This window comes from Daktulosphaira vitifoliae, unplaced genomic scaffold (genome assembly GCF_025091365.1).
Source record: "Daktulosphaira vitifoliae isolate Bord-2020 unplaced genomic scaffold, ASM2509136v1 Scaffold_4, whole genome shotgun sequence".
Classification (NCBI taxonomy): Eukaryota; Metazoa; Arthropoda; class Insecta; order Hemiptera; family Phylloxeridae; genus Daktulosphaira; species Daktulosphaira vitifoliae.
Genome location: NW_026099575.1, coordinates 7,063,567 through 7,086,684, shown reverse-complemented (window position 1 = coordinate 7,086,684; position 23,118 = coordinate 7,063,567). Strand labels below are relative to the sequence as shown.

The following is a 23,118-nucleotide window of genomic DNA, read 5'->3' as shown; positions in this document are numbered from 1 at the left end:
CATTAATCAGTTAATGTGCATCACAAAACCGACCAACGCGCTATTACCTTACCATCTAACCGTCGCTTATCTTAATTACCGCCACTGTACACGTGGATAATAAAGATACCGCATGACCAATTCACAAACGCTCGTGGTGTAATTACTTAAAAACAATAATAAACGCCAGTCCAAATACTTGCTACCGTTAGCCGTCAACAAAATGTATAACGATATTTTAGACATAACTCTGCGTATTTAGCCAATTTATAAAGAGGACTCGCAAATATGTCAACAATATGTAAAAATGTTGTTGTTATTATAAAATATCAAATGAAACTTAATATCAGGGGTAACGCTATGATAATTAAGAAAAATCTATTGTAAAAACAGTAACTAATCAAAAAAATGTTTTGAACATTTTTTAATAATGTTGTTTTCTAAAGTGCGTTAAATACAAGCCGTATTTTATGTTATAAACGGCTTAGAAGTATTTTTTCAAAGTGATTAAACGCTAATAAATATTTAAATTTCAATCAGTTATTTTATTTTACATTGAATTTCTTAAGATTTAATTATTAAACTTTATAATCTACTAGATCTTGTTTATAAAGTACTCGTTGGTTACATTTTATTGTTGTATTATAACGAAAAAATAACGTATTTCAGATGCAATTTGAATAGAGTAGTAACCATATTTCTTATTAACCGCCTCATCGCCATGAAAAAATACTAATCACATACCTTTAGTTCACTTTTAATAAACTTTATAATAAAAATATAGTAACATAATTTTTGAAAACATTCGTCATGAAACTTGATATTGTGTGTTTATCGATATAATGTAAAATTTTAGTACCAGGAACTCATAAGAATCATTGACAAAAATCGTATTTAATAGTAATGTTGGTAAACATTATTTTAAACATTATTAGCCACTTGTAAACCACTAGTGAAATTCTAGACACATTCACCAAGTATCGGACATATGATCGCTACATATCGATGTCAGTACATAATATTATTATGTAGTTCGTAACTTAACCTCATGAATTCCTGGTACGAAATAATAATATTGTAAACTTTCAATTAAATTGTGAGTTACGATGTAGTACAAGCTGTTGCTCGTGCACCGAGGCGCAATTGTTGTCTTACAAAGGAAAATATATGCGGCTGCAGAGGAATTATGTGCATTTAATATTTTTATGACAGTGTGGTATTCGGTACACTAGACCATGATCACGCCATTTGCAGGTACCACGAAGCACTACTATCGATATGGTGTAGTGGCGCATCGTGGCGGCTCTTGGAAAGTGTCCCAGTAATCCAGTCGCAACGTATTGCTGGACATATGCATGATATGTTACATTAGACCTCATAAAATCCTGGTACTAAATTTTGAAATTTGTTGTAAAATATCGTTCTGATTAACTCTTCGCGCAATACTTCATGAATCCCTGGTACACTATTTTTAACTTGAATGTTTAAATAGTGCGAATAAATCATGACATAAAATATTATTTAATACAATTCGTTTTAAATTTGACCAATTTTTCTGATAGTCGCAAAGAATGCTTATTTTATTTTATCTTTAGGCGCGACTGTATCGAGCCGTTGTATAAACTAGAGATTTCGTTTTTTCATTATTAAATCCCAAGGGCTTTATTTGATTACCAACTAATGGAAAAAATTGTCCACAGTTTACACTTAAATAAACAATATTTTTCAATACATTGATGTTTGGTGGTGTTAAATTCAAAAGTAGGCATTACCTATTGACATTTAAATTTAACTGATTAATTATTTTTCTAATTGACTTGTTAATGTGACAAGTTTAATTTTTCGTTGTAGTAACTTAGTTTTTTTTAGTTAATTATGTATGATAACCAAACCCTCAGGGGGGTACTAAGCAATTAGTACTACGGGTTTGGTGAACCCGGGGCCCCGAGCTACCCTCTCCATGGGTATAATGGAGTTGGCGATAGGCTAACAACCTATCCTGTAAAAATTTCTTGTTCAGGAATCAAATATAAATTTGCCTCGGAATTGTGGTTTAAAGGATTTAAGACTGGAAAACTGGAAATCGGCATTACGTTTTGGGACCTGGAATGTACGCACTTTATTTAAACCGGGAGCAGTAGGAACAGTAGTTAGAGAGATAGAAAGATACAAGTTAGGAGTAGTGGCACTACAAGAAATGAGGTGGAAAGATGCGGGCTCATTGCAAATCAGTAATACAACGCTATTTTTTGGTGCTTGTGACGGAAGAAGACAAGCTGGAAGTGGATTCGCGGTAAACAGCAAGCTACTAAAAGCAGTAAAAAGTTTTAAAGTTATAAACTCTAGATTAACGATGTTGACACTGGATACAAAATGGTTTGGAGTAGTCTTCGTAAATGTGCATGCTCCTACAGAGGACAAAGATGAAAATGAAAAAGATGATTTCTACTCGTTGTTAGACAGCATACTGTGTGAGATACCAAGAGGTTGTGTACAAATCATATTGGGAGATTTTAACGCAAAAATTGGACGTGAAGAATGTTTTAAACCGATAATAGGAGGGCATAGTCTACACCAGTTATCAAATGATAATGGGTGCAGACTTATAGACTTGGCAACGGGAAGAAATTTAAGGATAAAAAGTACCATGTTTGCACATAAAAAGATACACAAAGGTACGTGGAGGTCACCAGATGGACGACATGTAAACCAAATAGACCATGTGCTTATAAATGAAAGATTCAAAAACAGTATTTTAGATATAAGAACCGTACGTGGTGCCGACAACGATTCGGATCACTTTCTTGTGGCTGGTAAACTGAGAGTGAAGTTGAAAAGAAGACAAGAAATAAAGAGAGGAGGAACGACGGGACGGTTTGACATCACGAACCTTAACAATCCAGTGGTAGTTGAAAATTTTCAAAAAGGTATAGAGGAAAAGTTAAGGAAGCTGACTGCAAGTGAGCCAGGCAGAGAAGTGAAACAAAGGTGGAAAACAGTCAAAAAAATTATTCAAGAAGAAGCAGAAAAAACAATAGGAAAACAAAAAACAAAGAAAAAAACCTGGTTTAATAGTATTTGTGAGGAAGCCATAGAGAGAAGAAAAAATGCTAGAAATATATGGCTGTCCGACACTGAGAATGTGGAGAAGTTAGAAAGATTCAAAAGGAGACAACGAGAAGCAAGTAACATATTAAGGTGCGAAAAAAGAAAATACTTACAAAACATACTTAAGGAGGCAGAACAGGATTTTGCTAGTCACAATACGAGAGACCTATATAAAAAGGTTAACTTCTTAAGTAAGGAGTATAAGCAGCCAGAGAAATTTCTAAAAAATGATGATGGAACGCTAATCACATCTAAGGAAGAGATAGCAAATAAATGGGCAAACTATTTTAAGCAGCTGTTGAACTGTAATACGCCAAATAGTTTATTCCACTTTGAGAATATGGAAACTAATGATACAATCTGCCTAGCACCGAGTAAGGAGGAAATTCAAGAACAAATAAGAAACTTAAAGAACCATAAGGCACCCGGAGAAGATGGTATTCCTGGAGAACTGATCAAAAGTATGGGAAATGGTTTGCTTGAATATATGTCCGAGCTAATAAAAGAAGTTTGGGAAAAAGAAATTATTCCAGAGGAATGGCAAACAGCCCTGATATATCCTATACACAAAAAGGGAGATAAGCAGGTATGTGATAATTATAGAGGTATCGCGCTATTAAACGTTACATATAAAGTGCTATCCAAATGTATATTAAACAGAATTAAGCCATGGGCAGAAGATATTTTAGGAGATTATCAGGCAGGTTTTAGACAAAATAGATCTACTACAGATCAGATATTTGTTTTGAAACAAATTTTTCAAAAAATGTGGGAGTTTGACAGAGAAGTGCATGTATTATTTGTTGATTTCAAGAAGGCGTATGATTGTATACATAGAGAATCTCTGTTGAATGTACTAAAACAGTTCAAATTGCCTCAAAAATTAATTAATCTGATAAAAGCAAACATCTTGCACACAGAAATCAAGATTAAAGTTGGCAATATTGTATCACAAGGGATACCCGTATCGACTGGTTTGAGACAAGGGGATGCTATGTCACCCATACTGTTTAATATAGCGTTAGAAAAGGTTATCAGGGAGAGCCGTGTTGAAGATAACGGAGTACGATTGGGAGGTTGCGTAATCGGAGTATTGGCCTACGCAGACGACATTGTATTACTAGCGGAAAAGAAGGAAATTCTTAGGGAACAAGCGGAAAAACTATTAAATACGGCAAAAAAAATAGGTTTAGAAATAAACGAGGAAAAAACTGAGTACATGATCGTGCAGAGAAAAGAGCTCGCAGATCATGTTTACCCATTTCTAGAAGTTGGGCAGTATAAGTTTCAGAGAGTGCAAGAGTTCAAATATCTGGGATCTATAATGACACAAAAAAACGAAGAACTTTTAGAAATAAAAGCAAGACTCCAATCCGGTAACAAGTGTTATTACGGACTAAGTAAGTTGTTGAAGGCGAGAACGTTATCGAAGAATCTCAAGATACAACTTTATTGCACCCTCATCCGTCCAGTGGTAATGTATGGCTGTGAAGTATGGACATTACGGATATCAGATCAAAATAGGTTACTGATATTCGAGAGAAAAATATTAAGACGAATCTTCGGCCCGTGTATAGATGAGGTCACGGGGGAATGGAGAATTAGAAAAAACGAAGAACTTAAGCAGTTGTACCAAAGACCTGATATAATCAAAGAAATTAAAAAAAGGAGACTCCAATGGGCAGGACACGCATGGAGAAAAGAAGGGACTGTAATCCGAATGGTCCAATGTGAGAATCCCCAAGGAAAGAGACCCTTAGGACGACCCCGGCTAAGATGGGAAGACCAAGTTAGGAAGGACGTACAACTGATAGACCCAAGTGCCGACTGGAAGGTACTAGCGTTAGATAGGATGAAATGGCAGCAGATATATTTGAATGTATGATCATAATGGTCGAATACAAAAAGAAGAAGAANATACTAAAAGAAGAAGAAGAATGTATGATAACCATCTAACATTAATGCCATAGAAATGTTTGACTTAATTGTTGGTTCCATGCATAGTTTTAAATGAAAATAATCCAATAAATATTAAATTTGACCACTTATGTTTCTTGGTGAAAAACTATTGTAAAAAGGTAATTGGGATAAAAGATACATAACATTAATATATTGTTTTTTATATTGCAACAGAGCATACCTAAAAAATCGCTAAAATTAGAATTTTATAAATAATGATACAATAAGTGTTTCTTAACATTTTTTAATGCGTATATCTTTTACTCGTCATTTTATCGTGTGTTATAAAAAAAAAAATAATTAAAAACAATTATTGTTAAGATCGCTCAGTTGTTATCAGAGTTGTGAAAAATTCTCAATTAGTTTTAATAGAGTGTTGTGTGTGTATCTGTGTACTAATATATACACTTTAGAAAAATTCATTACGAATATTATTGGATGCTCAAATGAAACTGAACTAAATTGACTTTCCCTCCACCATGAATACTTTAAATACTATAAATGTTCTCGAAAGAGCACGAAAAGTAATATTTAACTTGTGGTTTAAGTCTCTGTAGTTGTACTGAACTATTCACAAATTAAAAAATGAACAAGAAAACTATCACACTTTATGTGATTCAAAAGTTATGTAACTTTATACGACTTAAGGATTAAAAAAACATTTTTAATCCGTGTTCAATTAATAAATGTTTTTACTTAAACTTTTAACTTGACTTAATTTATAATTTTTAACTTTTAACATATCATTATTGTCCCTATTTAACCTAACTCGAGTTGATTATTTTTATAAATTTTCCCATCTTTAATTAAATTACTGAACCGAACTTCAATACAACACAAATGTATTTGAGGAATACCCTGTGGTCACATGCACACGGATAATTAAACTAAAGGATTCCAAATTCTTGCTTCAGAGCAAGTTGAAAACAAAAAGTAAATTAAGGCGTCATCAAAAATAAAATTTTTTAACAACTAAGTGTAGGCTGTCATTGCTGATTTGTGTATCTGCCGGATATGTAATGGGTCACTATTGTACACTGTATGACCGACGGTATTACTCTGTGCAAAGCATATGAACCATAACAGCAGGTGTTCGGAATGGGCAGACAGGTAATAACGAAAATAGTTGATTATTTTTTTGCTATACGTTATATGAGAAATTGTTCTAAGTTTTCAGGACAGGTTAACTTATTTTATTGATATTTCCCGAAGCAGCAAAATATAAATGTAAGTTTTGGATAACCAAAAAAAAAAAATATAGTTGTGTTTATTTAGCGTGCAATTTCAACATCAACTAAAAATTGAGTTTGATCAAGTTTAATTAATGGCTAAATCGTGTCTGTAAGTCATAAATAGAACAAGTGAATTCGAAAAAAAAAAATCACACAATCTAAACTTGTGGATATTACTTGCTGAAAATTGTACACGTTGACTTGCAAACGATTTAAAAAAAAAAAATTTTCAAAGTAACAAAATAGATTTTCACAGGATATTATCGTGGATTTATCTAAAAAATTTTGAAAGAAAAAAAGTGAAGTTGTTAACTATTTTATCTGAGTAACTAACAAAATATATTCTGTTTACCTTGACAATATTAACGATTTTTTATGACTTTCATAATCAAATTTGAATAAATATCTAAATAACTTTTAAAAATGACAATTAAAAATTAACCATTGATTAATAATGTATTTTTAATTGAAGTGTTAAAACTACTTTATGATTTCCTATAGAAACAAAACTCTATTAAAGCAAGTGTAAAGTGTTTAAACAGTTCATTAAATGATAATTATAAATATTTTTGCTTTGAATAGATAATTAAATAAATAATTATATTAATTTAATTTATTATATTCCGTTAATTATTAATATATTTGTGTTAATTTAATAACCTACCTAAAAACGTATTCGAAAAAGTAGAGTTAATTATTTCTTAAACCGTTTTGGAAGAAAAAATATAAACCTTTCGTGGACTTTGAGTTAATAAAACAGAAAAACAAAAAAACAAAAAAAATCGAAAATATAAAAAATAATGTTGTTGTTCACGAAGTGGCGCAGAGACAAAGGTGACAACGTTAATTGTTTAGGGAGGCCCTTTAGGGGTGGTAACGTTAAAATAATTTATGGTGGACAACTCTAAGTTCCCCTCCAAACGACCACCTACAGATGCCCTATCGTGATGCTTTTGTGATTTAATTTACAAAAGCCTGCTACCCCACTGCATCTATACAAAGCGTTGTGGTATAATCAACCTCAATTCTCTCGGGATTCGTGTAATCAACCAATGAGTGTGTTCATTTCGTCATTTTACAATAGCTTTTGGCTCAACTATCGTCCCATGTCAATTTATTAAAATAACATTTTGTTAAAAACTGATCATCACATCAATAACAAATACGATGATTGCTGTGTAAATCATATTTCATTCTGTTTCGAAAAATGTTGTATCACTAAACTATTGTGTACACATGACTTTTGATTTGTTGACATTTAGATATACAACGGAATCTACTTTCGACGACAACGCTGCGGGCCAATTTTTTTCACGTTAAGTGGAGATTTCCGTTGATTTCAAAACGTTAAAGGTTGATTTTAATCTATAAAAAAATCGAAACCCGAGAATTTTTTCGTTTAGAGGAGGTTTCCTTTTGAAGGGAAGGCCTGTTGAAGGGAGATTTTACTGTAATATCACATTTTATATCTATACACTTCATAGCGAAAAGATTTATGCACAGAAAATCAGTTGTATTTTATTGTTCTTTTGCCTGAAATATAACTGTCTACATTATTGGATTATTTTAGTGAATGTTAAAGGATCACAAAGAAAAGGTTACATGAAGATCCTTGTATTGACATAAAAAATGTATGTATTATTAAATGAGCGCAAATAAACGGCCGGATTTTTTTATAATTGGCAGTCATTTTTTTTCACACAATTTTCTAATTTTTTATACTTGCTAACTAATGTTTACTAATTATATCACATTATAAAACGTGGTTTTATTATAAGAGAGCATTTTCAAATTATAATTCAATAATAATAATATAATTATTATTATTTATCTTTTTGTCTATTAGATTTATTATTTTAGCATTTCCTTCTTCCCTTAACAAATTTGTCGAATATTAATGTGTTATCCTATTTGTAACACTTCGGTTGATTTCATAGCTAATTATTTAATTTTCAGAAGGTAAAGCGTGATTTAATTTATTACAAAACACAGAGAGACGATTAATTGATTAATTATGAGTTGTCTTAATTTTAAGAAATACTTTAATATTATTTTTAATTATATTAAAAAGTTTGGTATAATTATTTAAAAAGAAGTTTTCAAAATAGAGTGATTAGATTCAAAAATTATAAATGAAATGAGAAGCAAAACTCGAAAACTTTCTATTCATTTTAAGAGGTCATTCTTAATAAAATCATTTATTAATAAACTAAATAAGTAGTCGTGACCTTTTTTTTTTTTTATCAAGGTTTTTTTTTTCAATATCTATGACAGATTAAACCTATGAATCTTCTGGATACGTGTCAAATAATTAAAATTTTTAACAAATTACAAGTTAAAACTCAATTTAATATATAGTAACATCTAATTGATATTGTGATCAATCATTCTCGCTTTAACTTATTTAGAAAATCCATATCCATCAACGAAGACTTGAGAATTTTGTCGGGTAATATTCAACATGTACTTAACAATCAATAAATACATTATTAATGAATTCAATCGAATAAAATCTAATCATGAAATCTATGAACGAGTAAAGTTTACCAATACATTATTTTTTACGATGTCCTTAAATCTTCTATTATCTATACTGGTTATATGAGAAATCAAATAATTATATTGATTAGTTAGTACGATTTTTCACTGAGTGTTTTAATAATGTTGGAATTGAGTTTTGACTTGGAGTAGAGGTGTTACTTCAACTCAACGAATCAGGTCACATTTTTCAATCTATTGATTTTCATTTTACCGTCGTGAGTCAGATATTTATTACTAGGTATCACGTTTATATATGATAATATTAAATTGATGCAATCAGCTTTTGGGGAGTCCTCGTGAAAATATATATATAGCAGCTGTCTAACTAAATTGTAACAAATGAAAATTGTGAATAAGATTTACGCATTATTTTCAGATTTGCTTTAAATTACTTCAGTACATCTTTTGTTGTTGTTAGGAATTTGGAACACGTGTGTCGTCAGTGACACAAACTATATGATCAAACAATCATTATGCATAAATTTGATGAATTGATAAAACTCGAAAATTTGTAGACCACGACGCATTTACTTATATTTTGATGATAATTACTATAAAAACATAAATAAAAGCGTTTAAGTTTAACCTCAGAGGTTCCATTATTATTATTTTTTTTAATAAACAATTTATTCATACTTTAGAACAAGGTAAATACATGTAATGTAAGTTAACGATCTACAGACTTCCTTTCATGTTCGTATACAGATGTAAGAGGAGTCTATTCAACGTACAGATATTGCAACGCGTATAGGCACGATTTTGTCAAAATTCTGAGATATATTTATCCTGTGAGCTCAACTTAAACCAAGCGGAATAGTTTTGTTGTGTGCATGTAAGGTAAGTAACTTTACTAACAATAACGAGAGGAATATTCGTTCTTAAGCAAGTAAGTGGAACTCGATAAACGGGCTGGATTAATTTCAAAATGATCCTGTATAAAGCTATTTGAGCTGTGTAATAAGGCAATGTGCTATGAGTTTCCAACGTCAAAATTTCGTGTTTGACCATAAGTATTATGACAAATCTAACAACTTCAAAACAATATTTTGCGATTTGTTAAAAAATTATTATTACAAATACCGTTAAAAATAATTAATTCGATTTATTATGTATTATAAATATATATATATATTAAAATCTGTGAAGAATGAAGAAAAAAAAATTAAAAGCCATTTACAGTAGATTTCCAGACAACAATTTCGGTAGAAAAATTATCTTTTAATGTTTTGTAGTTAAATCTCTAAAGTATTTTAGAGTGAACGAAAATTTGAATTTTTTCATGCTTTTATTTTACAGTATCAAAAGTTGGTCTTTAATGTATTGATTTCACAGAAAGTTTGATGATAAATAATTGATGAATATGCAATGTAAATGACAATAAAGCTAAGCATGGCAAAGCTGTTAAAACAAATCATCTAGAGAGGTATTAGAATTTTTTGTTAATTATCGCAGACATTTATTAATTAGTTTTGGATATAGCAAAACCATCATAATTACCTAAACTTGCTCGATACCTTGTAAATAACCTTATCTTGCCACAGTAAATATTTTAATTTATTCAAGAATTGTAATATAAGGTTCAGAAATCTAAATTTAAGAATTTTATAAATGAACGTTACTGTTGTTTTCATTCGAGTATTATTTAATCAAAAAAATCAAAGACTTATCGACACCAATTTTTTTATCATCAATATTATCAATTTCAATATCAATAATTCAACCATCCTTTTAAACAAATGTTTTTAAAGAAAGTTTCTGTTCAAACTCTATCTACTGCTGTAACGGTATAACAATACGAATTATTGCCAAATAAAGTTTTTTTACGGCCATTTCCTAGACGATGTGCAATTAAGTCTTTGATTAGCAAGAAACACGCTAATTTATAATGACATGGAAATACTATCGCTACAAAAATCCAAAACTATAACTTTTTAGATAAAACAATAAATAGATGTTAATGAACCCGGCTATCACAAGACATACTATTCCTCTCAATTATAATCGCAAACTTATCAAGTGAATTATAAATTTAAAACCCTACCAAATTAAACAAAACAAAATACTATTACCCGTCAAAATATATATATTAAAAATAATACTCTTATAAATATTAATTTGGATATGATGTAAATTATTTTATAAATTCAACCCCAAAAAAAAAAAATGAAACTAAAAGTTAATTTAACATGTTTATGTATGAAATATTTGTGAAAATTAGTCAAGCTCACTGCTAGTTTTAACTGTGTATGTATAACATTTTTTTGGTTAGACAAACATTTTTAGTGTTCAGTTTATTACTTAAATTTGTACAATTTTTTAATTTCGTAGCACAAATAACAAACAATTGTAAAATAAAAACGTACTATCTTAAAGTGATTTACAGCAGTATTATATTTATAAATTGAATTCAACATTCTTCCTGCGAAAAAACAAGATCGAATTTTCTAAAAAAAATTGGATGTAAATAAAACTGTCTCGCGTGGGTAGTTGAGCATGTTTCTCTCACTACTCTGAAAAATTGTTTTTCCAAACTTTGACCTATTAACTTTACACCGCACAAACGTGTGCAAAAACCTTTGCATACAAATATAGTTTATAATTAAAAGGTGTAACAAAACAATTTGCATAAAATTTCTCGTGGCTTGTGAGATTAAAACCAGCTAAATCAACTTGATTTACCGTAGTATATGGCAACACCTACACTTGACTTGAGCGTAGGTTTTATCGTCATCCATTATACTCATTCGGCGTGCGAGTACTACAAAAAAACATGATATTTATGAATAACTCCAGGAAAAAGCTTAAATTTAATCGCGGAAGCTTTTAGCTTTTTATTAATACCATAATATGCTTATATTTATATAATCACAAAATTATTATAACATGAGCTAAAAATATTTTCATTACACAAAGTAAAACTTTGTCGACAGATTTTTGACTCGAAGCAATTTTTCTAAATCATTTTTATAGAAATACTTTTCATACTTGCAAAATAATAATCTAACACTGAGTTCAGCTGTTTGAATGCCTTATTAAAATTAACACATCTTTTATTCAATTATTAGTCATGATTTTTCATGTTCAACTAGTAAAGTAGACGTTTAAAATGAATAATTTTGTCAAAACGTAATTAAAAAACAAAAAAACTAAAAATATGTGATGTCAATAAATATAAAATACCGTTAAGCATATTACAACTTATAACATAAAACAATTCTTATTACGAAAAAAATTAATTATTTTCTAGCTTAATATTTAAAAAAAGTAGTTATTTGATAATATTAAAAACTTCTTATAATTACGTTTCGAACCATTTAAACGAAAAAACGTACTAACATTAAAACGTTCAATAAAAAAATTTAAATAACTTTTAATATTAAAAATATTTATAAAAAAACTGTATGATATTTAAATGTTGAATAACGTTAAACTCAGTTATAAGATAACGCTATAATATATTTAAACGTTAAACGGAATTTTTTTTTAATCCGACCCCTGTAATTTAGTATTGGATATCAACCATTTTATTCACACATTTAAGGTCCTTCGATACCAGCAAATATAGCGTAACCATTAAAATTTTTTATTTCTGAATGAATGTGTATGTTCTCTATAATTTATTCAACAGGAATTTTCGAGAATAATACAACAGAATTTATATCTATGAAAACACGTGTTTTTGAAGAAACAGCGATTTTAAAGCAATCAATCTGCTTTAAGAAGTATAGTAAATCAATGGATTAAAGGGATTGCAAGCTAACATTTCAAAAAAAGTTATCTCGCGATACCTGCGAGTGCTTTGAGAATCGGTTATCTTTCAACGCCAATTTTTCATTGAATAATTCCTCATTGTCTTGATTTTGAGTTTACGGTACAATAAAACGTTTTGTACTTACAAATGTTTTTATACTTTTAATGAAAAAGTGAATTTATAAAAAAAACTTTTTACTACATCACAAGTTAACATTTGCCGAAAATAAATTAGTGCTTTTAAAAAACAAATAAAAATAAATACTTTTGGTTATGACTTCTATATTTTTAAAAACGCCTCTAATACAAAACATATCTTATTTATTGGGTAATATTTACTGTTAAAAAGTGTTTTAATAACACATTTTAAAGTAGTAAAATTCCGAAAAAGATAACTTCATATAGTATTTATTATTTGGAAGTTCACTACAATTACCTCATTAATTTAATCGGCATCAGCCAACATAAGTGTTTGCAATATAAATATTTAAAATATAAATGGTTTTGCGTCGAAAATATTCCCATAAAGTACGTGGGAAAATTGTTTACTTAAGTTTTCAACAATCTGATAAAAATTTCAAAAACCATTTGTAGAATTATCTATCAAAAGTTCATAGAAAAAGTTGAGATCTTTTAAAAATGATTGAAATATCAGTCTAAAATATCAAATTTGAAAATAGAATAAAAAACATTTGACACGAAATACTTCACATATTTCTGAAGTGTTTGCCACGTGTTCGTCGCACTTAAGTACCAATTGATTCGGTTGACTGAATTTCAATTCATCTCACGTGGGATACTGTTCGATACGTTACCGTTTTTTTTTATTTAGATAATTTAATTCTTTTTTGATGACATATTTAGTTTGATTTAGTAAGAATAATTGTTGCCATTTTTTTGCTAAAAATGATTTCTTTTATAGAATGAAATAAGTAAAATTTTATTTACTAAAGGTATTAAAGGTGATTATAAAGGTAACTTTCGAAAGTGAAATGGGAACCCGTTATACACTTTTTTACTATTTAATGGAGAACGGATTAATTAAAACGTTGATTCGTTGTTGACCAGTTTTATAATATTACTTTTTGCAATATTATCTTTTAAAAATTTAGAAAAGGTGAAAAACGTGGTAGTGATACACACATAAAAATTCACTACGTTACACACTACTATTACTAAAAATTATATTAGCACAAAAATCAATAGTATAAAACTGATTAACATCGATCAGAGAAAATGTTATTTTAAATATTTCTATTTAAAAAAAAAATAACAATAGGTTTCCATTTAAATTTCAAAATTTACCCCTAAACTCTACGTTAAGAAATAATTTTTTCCTACAATAAACTTGATATTTACTTACGATCATAAAATGAATCAAATATTAAATTTGTAAATTTTTGTCAAATAAAATGATTATTTAAATAAAAAATGGGTGGTTGTATTCTTAATAAATCATACTATATATTTATACTCGTTAATATTTTTTATTTTAATGATTTTTGAGAAAAACATTCGGAAATGATTTTCATTTATTGATTTCTCCATCAAAAACAGTAAGGGAACACATTGTTCTTTGATTTAGTACTGAGCATACCATATGGTATTGTGTTTCTTAATGAAATATTTCCATGGGATTCATTGTTGCTGTACACAATTTAACCTCGTGACAGCGGAAAGAAATGATAATTCATTTTCGTGTTCAGCTTTGATTACCACAGAACAAAGATAAATCGGTCGGTTCGAATACTCTGGGCGACGTCATTGAAGTCCAAATATTTGCCACCTTGGCTATCCTATACATGTATATGAGATATTCAAAAACACTCGTCGTGCAGCAACTCCGTTAATTGGGTAACTTACAATTAATTCGTTAAATTATAGCTTAATAATAACCACCGGTATTGAAACTTTAACAAACTATTTAGAGCACAAAGATTGTGCACAGCATATGATATTGTAATTTAGAGGAGATGCGTAGCCGTCGTGTGCCAAGCGGACGAACGGCAATTAAATGTGTTATTAACTCATTAGCGATTGATAAGAGGTTTGTTGTATTACAAAGTTTTTCCGTTCTCTCCTGGGTTCGGTTTCGACCTCAATACGCGTATCATCTATTACAGTCGGCAAAGTTTTTATAAGCAAATCAATAGTTTTAACGAGCTCAGACAATACAGGAATCGGTTTGCAAATCAAGGGGCCATTAATTCACTGAGATCGTCAACAATTTACCCGGTGCGAAAGTTAATAACGAGCCGTATGAAACAACCACCTGTAAATCGTAAATTTCCCTTGACTCTGCACGAACGATTCATTGTTTTCATTTATTATTTAAAAAACGCATAGTACTAGTGTAATAATTTTACAACAATGCATAAATTTATTTTGATTACTTTCCAATAACTTTTAAAAAAATTGCTTCGTGCTTTTTTTTTTGTTACTTTAATTTGTTTAGGCGTTTGCAATTAGGAATTTTATGAGAAAAAAAAAACGTTTGGCTTTCGAGTACCGCCCAACACGCCCAGAAACCTATTCGCCCGAACGACACGCTAAAAGAGTTTATTTAATCTGTTTTAAAGGACAAGTTACGCACTAGTCATTTATTTTTCCATTCGTACTGATTTTGTTTACTAATTACCGTCAGCAACAATTAACAACTTGCACGGTTAGTATTATTAAAGTTTTTTGCTTACACACCTTTGACCAGAGTGAGGATGCCGATGGGCATGACGAGAACGGCCACCATGAGATCGGTGACTGCGAGCGACATGAGAAAGTAGTTGGTAACATTTTGCAAACGGCGTTCCCATGTGATGGCCAGACATACGAGTATGTTGCCGGCAGCGGTGGCCAAAACTAGACACACGGCCAGCAGGGCCCACCAGTAGCCGCAGCCGTCGTCGCCGGGTGCCGCGTTCTGGTAAGTGACCAGCGGCGTCGGTGTCGGTCGCGGTGGCAGCGACGACGGCCCGGTGTCGTTGCCGACGACCACGCCGGTCGCGTTGCCGTCGTACACCGTGACGGTGACACAGTCCGCTGTGCGTGTCCACCGCCGCTGCCGAGGCCGCTATGTTACAGGTGTGGGTGCAGCCGCACCGACCAGGCCGCCTTTGTCACGTGGCCCGTCAACAGCACCTGTACAAACGCTGCGACTACGATGACAACGGAGCGCTGGCTGAATTGATCGGCTTTTTATAAATGCTGATTGAACAAGATGGAACTGCCGGTGTCAAAAAAAGCGACCGATGTGTTTTCGCCACATGTATGCTATTGCCCACCTGTCAAAAATAATTAAGCAAATATATAAGTGAGTAATAAAGTCGGGCGATAACAATAAAACATTCATTATTTTAATCAGAGTACGACCTTATTTTTTACCATAACCTTTTTTGTTGCAAGCACACTATTGAACACGCACAAACGACAGACACGAACGTCAAAAAAAAAAGAAGCAGACACGAGGTGCATTGAAGTAATTAATATTAAATGGTATACGACATTGTGTTGCACACCTACACCAAAGGTTTATGACCATGTGAGTTATGGTTTTTCACTTCAATATTGTTGGACTGAACGGGACACTGTATAGGATTTTCAAACACATTTTATGTGTACGCGTAAGCCTTTGTACAAAGGTGACCTTTTGAAAATTACCAATCGTTTATCTATAGGAAAAGCCAACGAGACCAATATAAATTTTAAACGGTGATCCTGCCGTAAGTGAAAGTTACTATAGCAGCTATATAGTTGATTTCAGTCTTGACTAAACTTTTCCCCGGAGCCTTTTACGAATGTTTTATTATATTTTAGTTAACAAACAACGAGTTTGAATCGTATTGTAGTAAGGATAAACAAATTACGAACAATTTGTTAAATGTTTACTTAATCTACTATTGTAGTTTCTTTTAGTGTTTCGAGGCTCTAAAAGTACAATTGTCTATGTTGTTGCAAGTTATACGTTTCACGCGGATTAAACAACAGTTATGTGTGATGTATAAGTTTATATCTTATTGTTGAATGTTTCATTTGAGAATTAACACTCAATCTTTCTCTAGTTTGCATTCGTTGCAATAAAAATAAAAAGTGGAAAAAACATAGAAAAGAGTTCACTATATTAATCACTACTTTTTCAAATATGTAAGGACACTGTTATGTACGATTTTCTTGAGTAAAGGATTTAATCAGGGTTTTGGAGTCGCCAAAGATAGCCAAGCGAAAGAGTAATTTTGGTCTATTTTCCAGGAAAAGTTACAATGTTGCCTCTGTTATGGTTGTAACTATAAATTTGAGTCTAAGTGAGCTTAAGTCCTATCATACTTTAACGCCTATTCAGGGCTGGCTCAAGGGAGGTGGTATACCGTCACAAGATAATATTTTATTATTTTAGTCAGTTATTTTGCAACATATAGCGTTGTTATAAACATATTTTTTAAGTTATATAATTGAAAGAAACTAACAACATTTTAATCTTTCCCGCAATTTTTTTGCTACATTTTTTTAATATACCTTTATATAAATAATCATGATAAATAGATGAGAGTAATAAATTATTTTTCTAGAAGACCACAAATTTTTTTCCTTATCACTTCTAATATAACAACACAAATATTAACTACTCTGTGGTCTTTAATGATTTTATTACAGTACAAGAATTATCAATTCGATGTTAATTAATTTTGTTCCGAGTAACTTAACCCAGAAGACGATTTAATTGAACGACAAAAAAGAATTATTGCTACAGGTACAATTAAAACGATTCTTTTTTTACTTTATATACTTTCAATTTTAATTAAAATGCAATCATTAAAAGTGGGACTAGTATTTAATTACTCAAGATTATTACACTTTTCCAAGTATTCTTTAGTACAGGATGCTCTAAATCAAGAGAATAAGATGTTAAGTAAATAGCGCTAGAGGTTACTAATCATCAAAACTAGAATATATTTAAAATAAAAATTATTGATTATTAAAAAATTGCCAAAACATTGCTTGAAATTATTTTTAAATCGAGTGAATACTTTGAATCAAGTGACAAATTATGTCAATTAGTCTCGCCTCAAAAGTTAAAATCCAACGTTTCAATCATACTAAGTATTTTTTGTACACTTAAAAGTTTCATGCTTGTGTACATTAATAATAATTATTCGTCGAGCAGAAGTCTGCTCTTTTAAAATAACATTAAACTTGCAACCAAATTTCTTTGAAAATAGTAATGGTGTTTCTTTTAAGGAAATACTCTTTTCTTTTTTCCTATTGTAGAATAAAAATACTATAATTTGTAACTGACTTTGTGGTTGAAAATCAACTGTACATCGAATTCCTTTCACCAAGTTTTAGCTTTTTTTTAGAGTATATTATAGACTTCGGAATTACACTGTGACTTATTAAAAAAAAAAACCAAAAATGCTAATAATATTTAATAGTCCAATATAAAATATATTCGTTGAATAAATATTTTACATGTTTATGATTTATAAATTATTCTATAATTATTTTAGTAGCCTTCAATGCATTGAAAAAAAATCTAATAAATGTCGAATAAATAACCCGTTTATAATTTCCGTGCGAGGCATTTGTAAAATTCATTTTGAACCTTGTCACTTTTTTACAGCTCTGAATTGTGATATAAAGACCTACTGTGATTTTACTTTTTGATAGACTCTCGAGGTGAATATTTTTTGAGATATATCGTTTCATATTTCCTTGTACATTCAAAAGTTTCTATACTGTACATTTTAATACCTGGAAAAGTATAACAATAACTTGCATACTATTTGAAATGAGCTTTAAATTAAAAATGCTGCTGAGATTTTTTCGGATGTTCATCAAATCAATAATTCTGTGCTTTAAAACAATACGCGTAGGAGAAATTTATTGTTAAGTGCCACTACATACTACTTTTTTTATGACTTTTAGTGCTCATTAGTCAATAATAATCTGAAACTTATTATGTAAATTAAACTCGTTGTATCAGATTTTAATGATTGTTTCGAGTGAAAAAAAATTATAAATTTTATAGTTTTAGTTTATAATTATAATTATTAACGACATTATCTTGAATATTCCGTTTTCAATATTTACTGTTTTATTTACTCTATTTCGTTAAGTTTTAATTACTGTATGATAAGTCTTATACGTGATAATAATCATAACTTATAAACCTTAAACGATTTGATTAATCTTGTATAATTACAAAGTTGCATTGTTGGTCATCATTATTTTGTCTTTAACCCAATAAATTTTTTTTTATTTTCGCATGTATTTCTTTATTATATGTTTTTTAAGAACAAAAATTTATCTCTCATTTCCATGTTACCATTGATTTTTTGACATTAATCGAAAATATTGAGTATTCAGTAAGTAAGGAAACGGGTTTCTATTGTTCTCATTGTTTTAACAATTAACCTGTTTCCTTACTTACTGAACACTCTGTATAGGCGAGCGCTAATTTTAGGATTGTGAGGTCTTTGTCCTTGAAAGGTGCTATGTTTTGAAAACTAATCCACCCAGAAATTCTAGTCTAGCTGCGTCTAAATTTATTATTTAAGTTAAAAAAATAAACTAGTGTTAAATTATTTTCACGATAATCTGTGAGAAGTTTTTACATCATACTTTGAAATATAATGCATTGGCTTCTTGATTAATGAATTCATCAGACATGATGTGAACATTATCATATTTTTTACCTATAATGCTTTCTGAACGAGTTTCGCTGTTCTTCCGTTGTACTAAGGCGATATTGATTTTACAATAATATGTTATTTATGTTCGGGAACATTCCTGTAAAACATCAGTTAAAATATTTTCGACTACTTTTTCACAGGTCCTACAGCATATTATTATACGGTACATGAAGTCGGTATTGTGAGAGATCAATGACTATAAAATATTTTACAGACATTTATGGTTATGGTGTTTAAGCATTGGAATTATATTTAACCTGGCAGGAAAATAAAATATTTTCAAAACTACTCGTAGATTCGCTATTAAACTGGGCATCATAAATTTGTCATCAAAGTCTCAATAATAATCGCGTAACAATAACAAAAAACAAACTTTCATAGTAATGTGTAATACACCACAGTGTTATTTTTAAACGTCAGATTTATATGGTAGTGATTGAACTTATTTTCCCTCGGGCCTCACCGAACGCTAGTATTTCGTCGAGATAGAGTAAACAATTTTCGTTGAAAAAAAAACACTTTTGAAGAAATTGAATGGTAAAATAAAAAACCCGGAAGTACATAGATTTATTGCATATAATTGTATGGCATACGGAAAACACTCGAGGGACGTTTTTACGACATTGTTTCCGAGTTTCCTTAACTTTTACAATGGCGTGTGAAGTTAGCCACGCTTTTGGGATTTGAGTTAATTTTAATTATTTTAAACAAAGTTACTACTACGGCTGTGCGTTCTATAATCTGGTGTAGTATACATTCACAGTGAGACACAGTCATACTTGACAACAAAAATCATTAATTTATTGGGTCTGTCGTGTGAATATAACTGCGAACTACTCGAGANTGTGTCTATAATCTGGTGTAGTATACATTCGCAGTGAGACACAGTCATACTTGACAACAAAAATCATTAATTTATTGGGTCTGTCGTGTGAATATAACTGCGAACTACTCGAGATTTATGTCAAGTCCCGTAACTGTTACGGCAATCCATCAACGGTTTGTTTTTTTCACGACACAATATTTCAAGTGCTGAGACGAACACCGCTTTGACCCTTTCAATCAATTATTATACATACTCGTATGTCTGCTACTTTATTACTATTGTTCTACTCTAGTTGTGCCGCACACTGTAAAATCGCTGGCATTTTAGGTGTATTAAAATAGATGTCTTATAATGAAAGTCGAAATATTTATTTTTGAATTCAATGTGTTTAGCTGACTGTAACACTGTAGTAANTAATTCAACGTGTTTAGCTGACTGTAACACTGTAGTAAATATTCCCCTTAGACTTGGTAAACAATATCTACGAAATATTTCATACATTTTTTTTTAATAAAACTTATAAGATACCGCAAGTTTTACTGGCGAATAACTTCTTTATTATTTGCTTTACGTTTCTTTTTTGTATAATGGATTATACAATACTCAAGTGTACACACCAATTACTATTTCAAACAATAAAGTAATAAAACACTACTTAACATAATAAAAATCGATTTTAGTTGTAATACCATTACACGAATACCTCATTTCTTTTTTTTAATTCCGTCTTTTCAATACTAATTTCTGTACATTTTCAGTTACTACTTTTGACTTTATTGTAGTGCGATAGTGTATTTTGTTAAATTTCAACAATGGCAAGTGTGAGACTTACATTTAAACCAAAGTCCTCCAAAGGTGAATCGAATACAAAATGAAAAAAAAAATTACAATGTGCTTTTTGAATGCAAGTTCAAGTTAATATTGCCTCATGAAATCGTACTAATAATACAAGTCATAAATTCTAATGAAAGAACGGTATGAAGAGTGTCCCAATAAGAAAAGCAGTTTCGGCGATAAGTCCGCTCTCGTTAGGTTAAAACTAAATGTTTATATTAAAGTGATTTTCGCGAGGGCACGACTTTAAAAGCTCAAGTAATAACCGTTTTTGAGTATAATATATAATATAGTGATAACACTTAAGTTTTTCTTAATGCGTTTTGTAACGAGTAACCTCTGAGAAAGTATGCTGATAAATTTAATTAAGCGGTATGGTACGCATTTATGCTTCTGCGATGGAATGAAATTGAATCGTTTGGTAACCATTTTTTTTCGACAGTTTCCACACCTTTTATTTTTTATTGTCTTTGAGTAGTTTATTGGCATGTATACAAAAACACTTTTGTAAATACATTTATATCTATTTGCTTGTTTTTTACAAACAGGTATCCAAATACAAATATCTATATACTATTGTTTATTTAATTAACTTGGTTATTAAAAAAGAAGTTCGTGAGTTTTGTTGGTACTTATCGTTTAGCGTTCTTGTCAAAAATAAACGCAGAGATGTAATTTTCGGACTGCGCGATGGCTGTAAATCCACTCATATATTTTCATTTGACCTACTTTGCCTGATATTTGTCATTTTATATAATTTAAATACTGTGTAAGCCCAATTATCTACAATTTAATTATTATGCTTTTAAACTTTTTATTTCCGACGGTTTCCATTTTTTCAACTTTATAATAAATATTTTATGCTTATCTAGTAAAAAAAATGAATAACTGTATACACATAAGCGATTCATGTCGAAATTGAAACAATGTTACTTAAGCTAAATGATGTAGGCGGGNCTTATTATGCTTTTAAACTTTTTATTTTCGACGGTTTCCATTTTTTCAACTTTATAATAACTATTTTATGCTTATCTAGTAAAAAAAAATGAATAACTGTATACACATAAGCGATTCATGTCGAAATTGAAACAATGTTACTTAAGCTAAATGATGTAGGCGGGGTCTGTTATGTGACAGGATAGTGCGTGTAGATAAAAATAACATTAGTTTGAATTTGTACTTAGCCCGTAGGTATTAACATATGCTGCTAATAACTCGTTGACTAATATTTTTCTAAAAAATTTTTTTTTAATGTAAACATTAGAATACATTTGCATAAATTAAAGCATAATTTGCAAATCAAAATTTGGTAAAATTTAATGAAATCATTATTCATAAAAAAAACAACACATATACGTACCTAATAAATCAAAATGAAAAAATGAAGACAAAAGTTCAATATTTCTTCTTTAGAATCACAATTTATTATTCATATTGAGCTTTATTAATTTTTAAAAGTAATTCATACATACTGTCAAGAACAACATAAATAAGAAACTAAAAGCGTTATAATTATAAGTGTAAATAATTATTGACATAGTTTACGNACAACACATATACGTACCTAATAAATCAAAATGAAAAAATTAAGACAAAAGTTCAATATTTCTTCTTTAGAATCACAATTTATTATTCATATTGAGCTTTATTAATTTTTAAAAGTAATCCATACATACTGTCAAGAACAACATAAATAAGAAACTAAAAGCGTTATAATTATAAGTGTAAATAATTATTGACATAGTTTACGGCCATTGTTTTGTCGTGTTTATATTCAGAAAAAATCAATTAAAAATAACATACACCAACTCCTCATCGGTTCGAACAGACAAGGTCTACGAATTGCGCCGAGAGCAAAAAACCAAAATGATTGACTAGTTAGTTAATATTAGAATTTATTTATTTTTATTAACTCACAAAACGATTTAAAAATTCATGACAACATGTTTTTTAATAAGTTTGATGAATTGTATTAATTCGTCATTCACAATAAATGAATCGACAAAAATTGAAACAAGGTGAGAAAATAATTGTTTTGTAATAATTTTACGTTTTAATTAATCACTAAACCATTATTTATAATTTAAATATATACAATGACAATCATTTCGTTAGTTATCCATAGTTGATTGCTTAGCGAGGAATTGTTTGATATCATCAAAAAATGTTTATTCTTTGATCATAAGTTAAATATGTATTATAAAAT

General features: G+C 30.0%; 1 protein-coding gene across 1 annotated transcript in view; it reads right to left on the bottom strand.

The window, feature by feature from the left end:
• LOC126906344 (dopamine D2-like receptor) overlaps nt 1–15,635 on the bottom strand; it is a 55,390-nt gene extending 39,755 nt beyond the window's left edge. Inside the window, exon 1 of the mRNA XM_050686908.1 lies at nt 15,267–15,635. Within this exon, the coding sequence (XP_050542865.1) occupies nt 15,267–15,339 (73 nt within the window). The 5' untranslated portion in view covers nt 15,340–15,635. The remainder of the gene's footprint in view (nt 1–15,266) is intronic.
• Between the last annotated feature and the right edge of the window lie 7,483 nt (nt 15,636–23,118).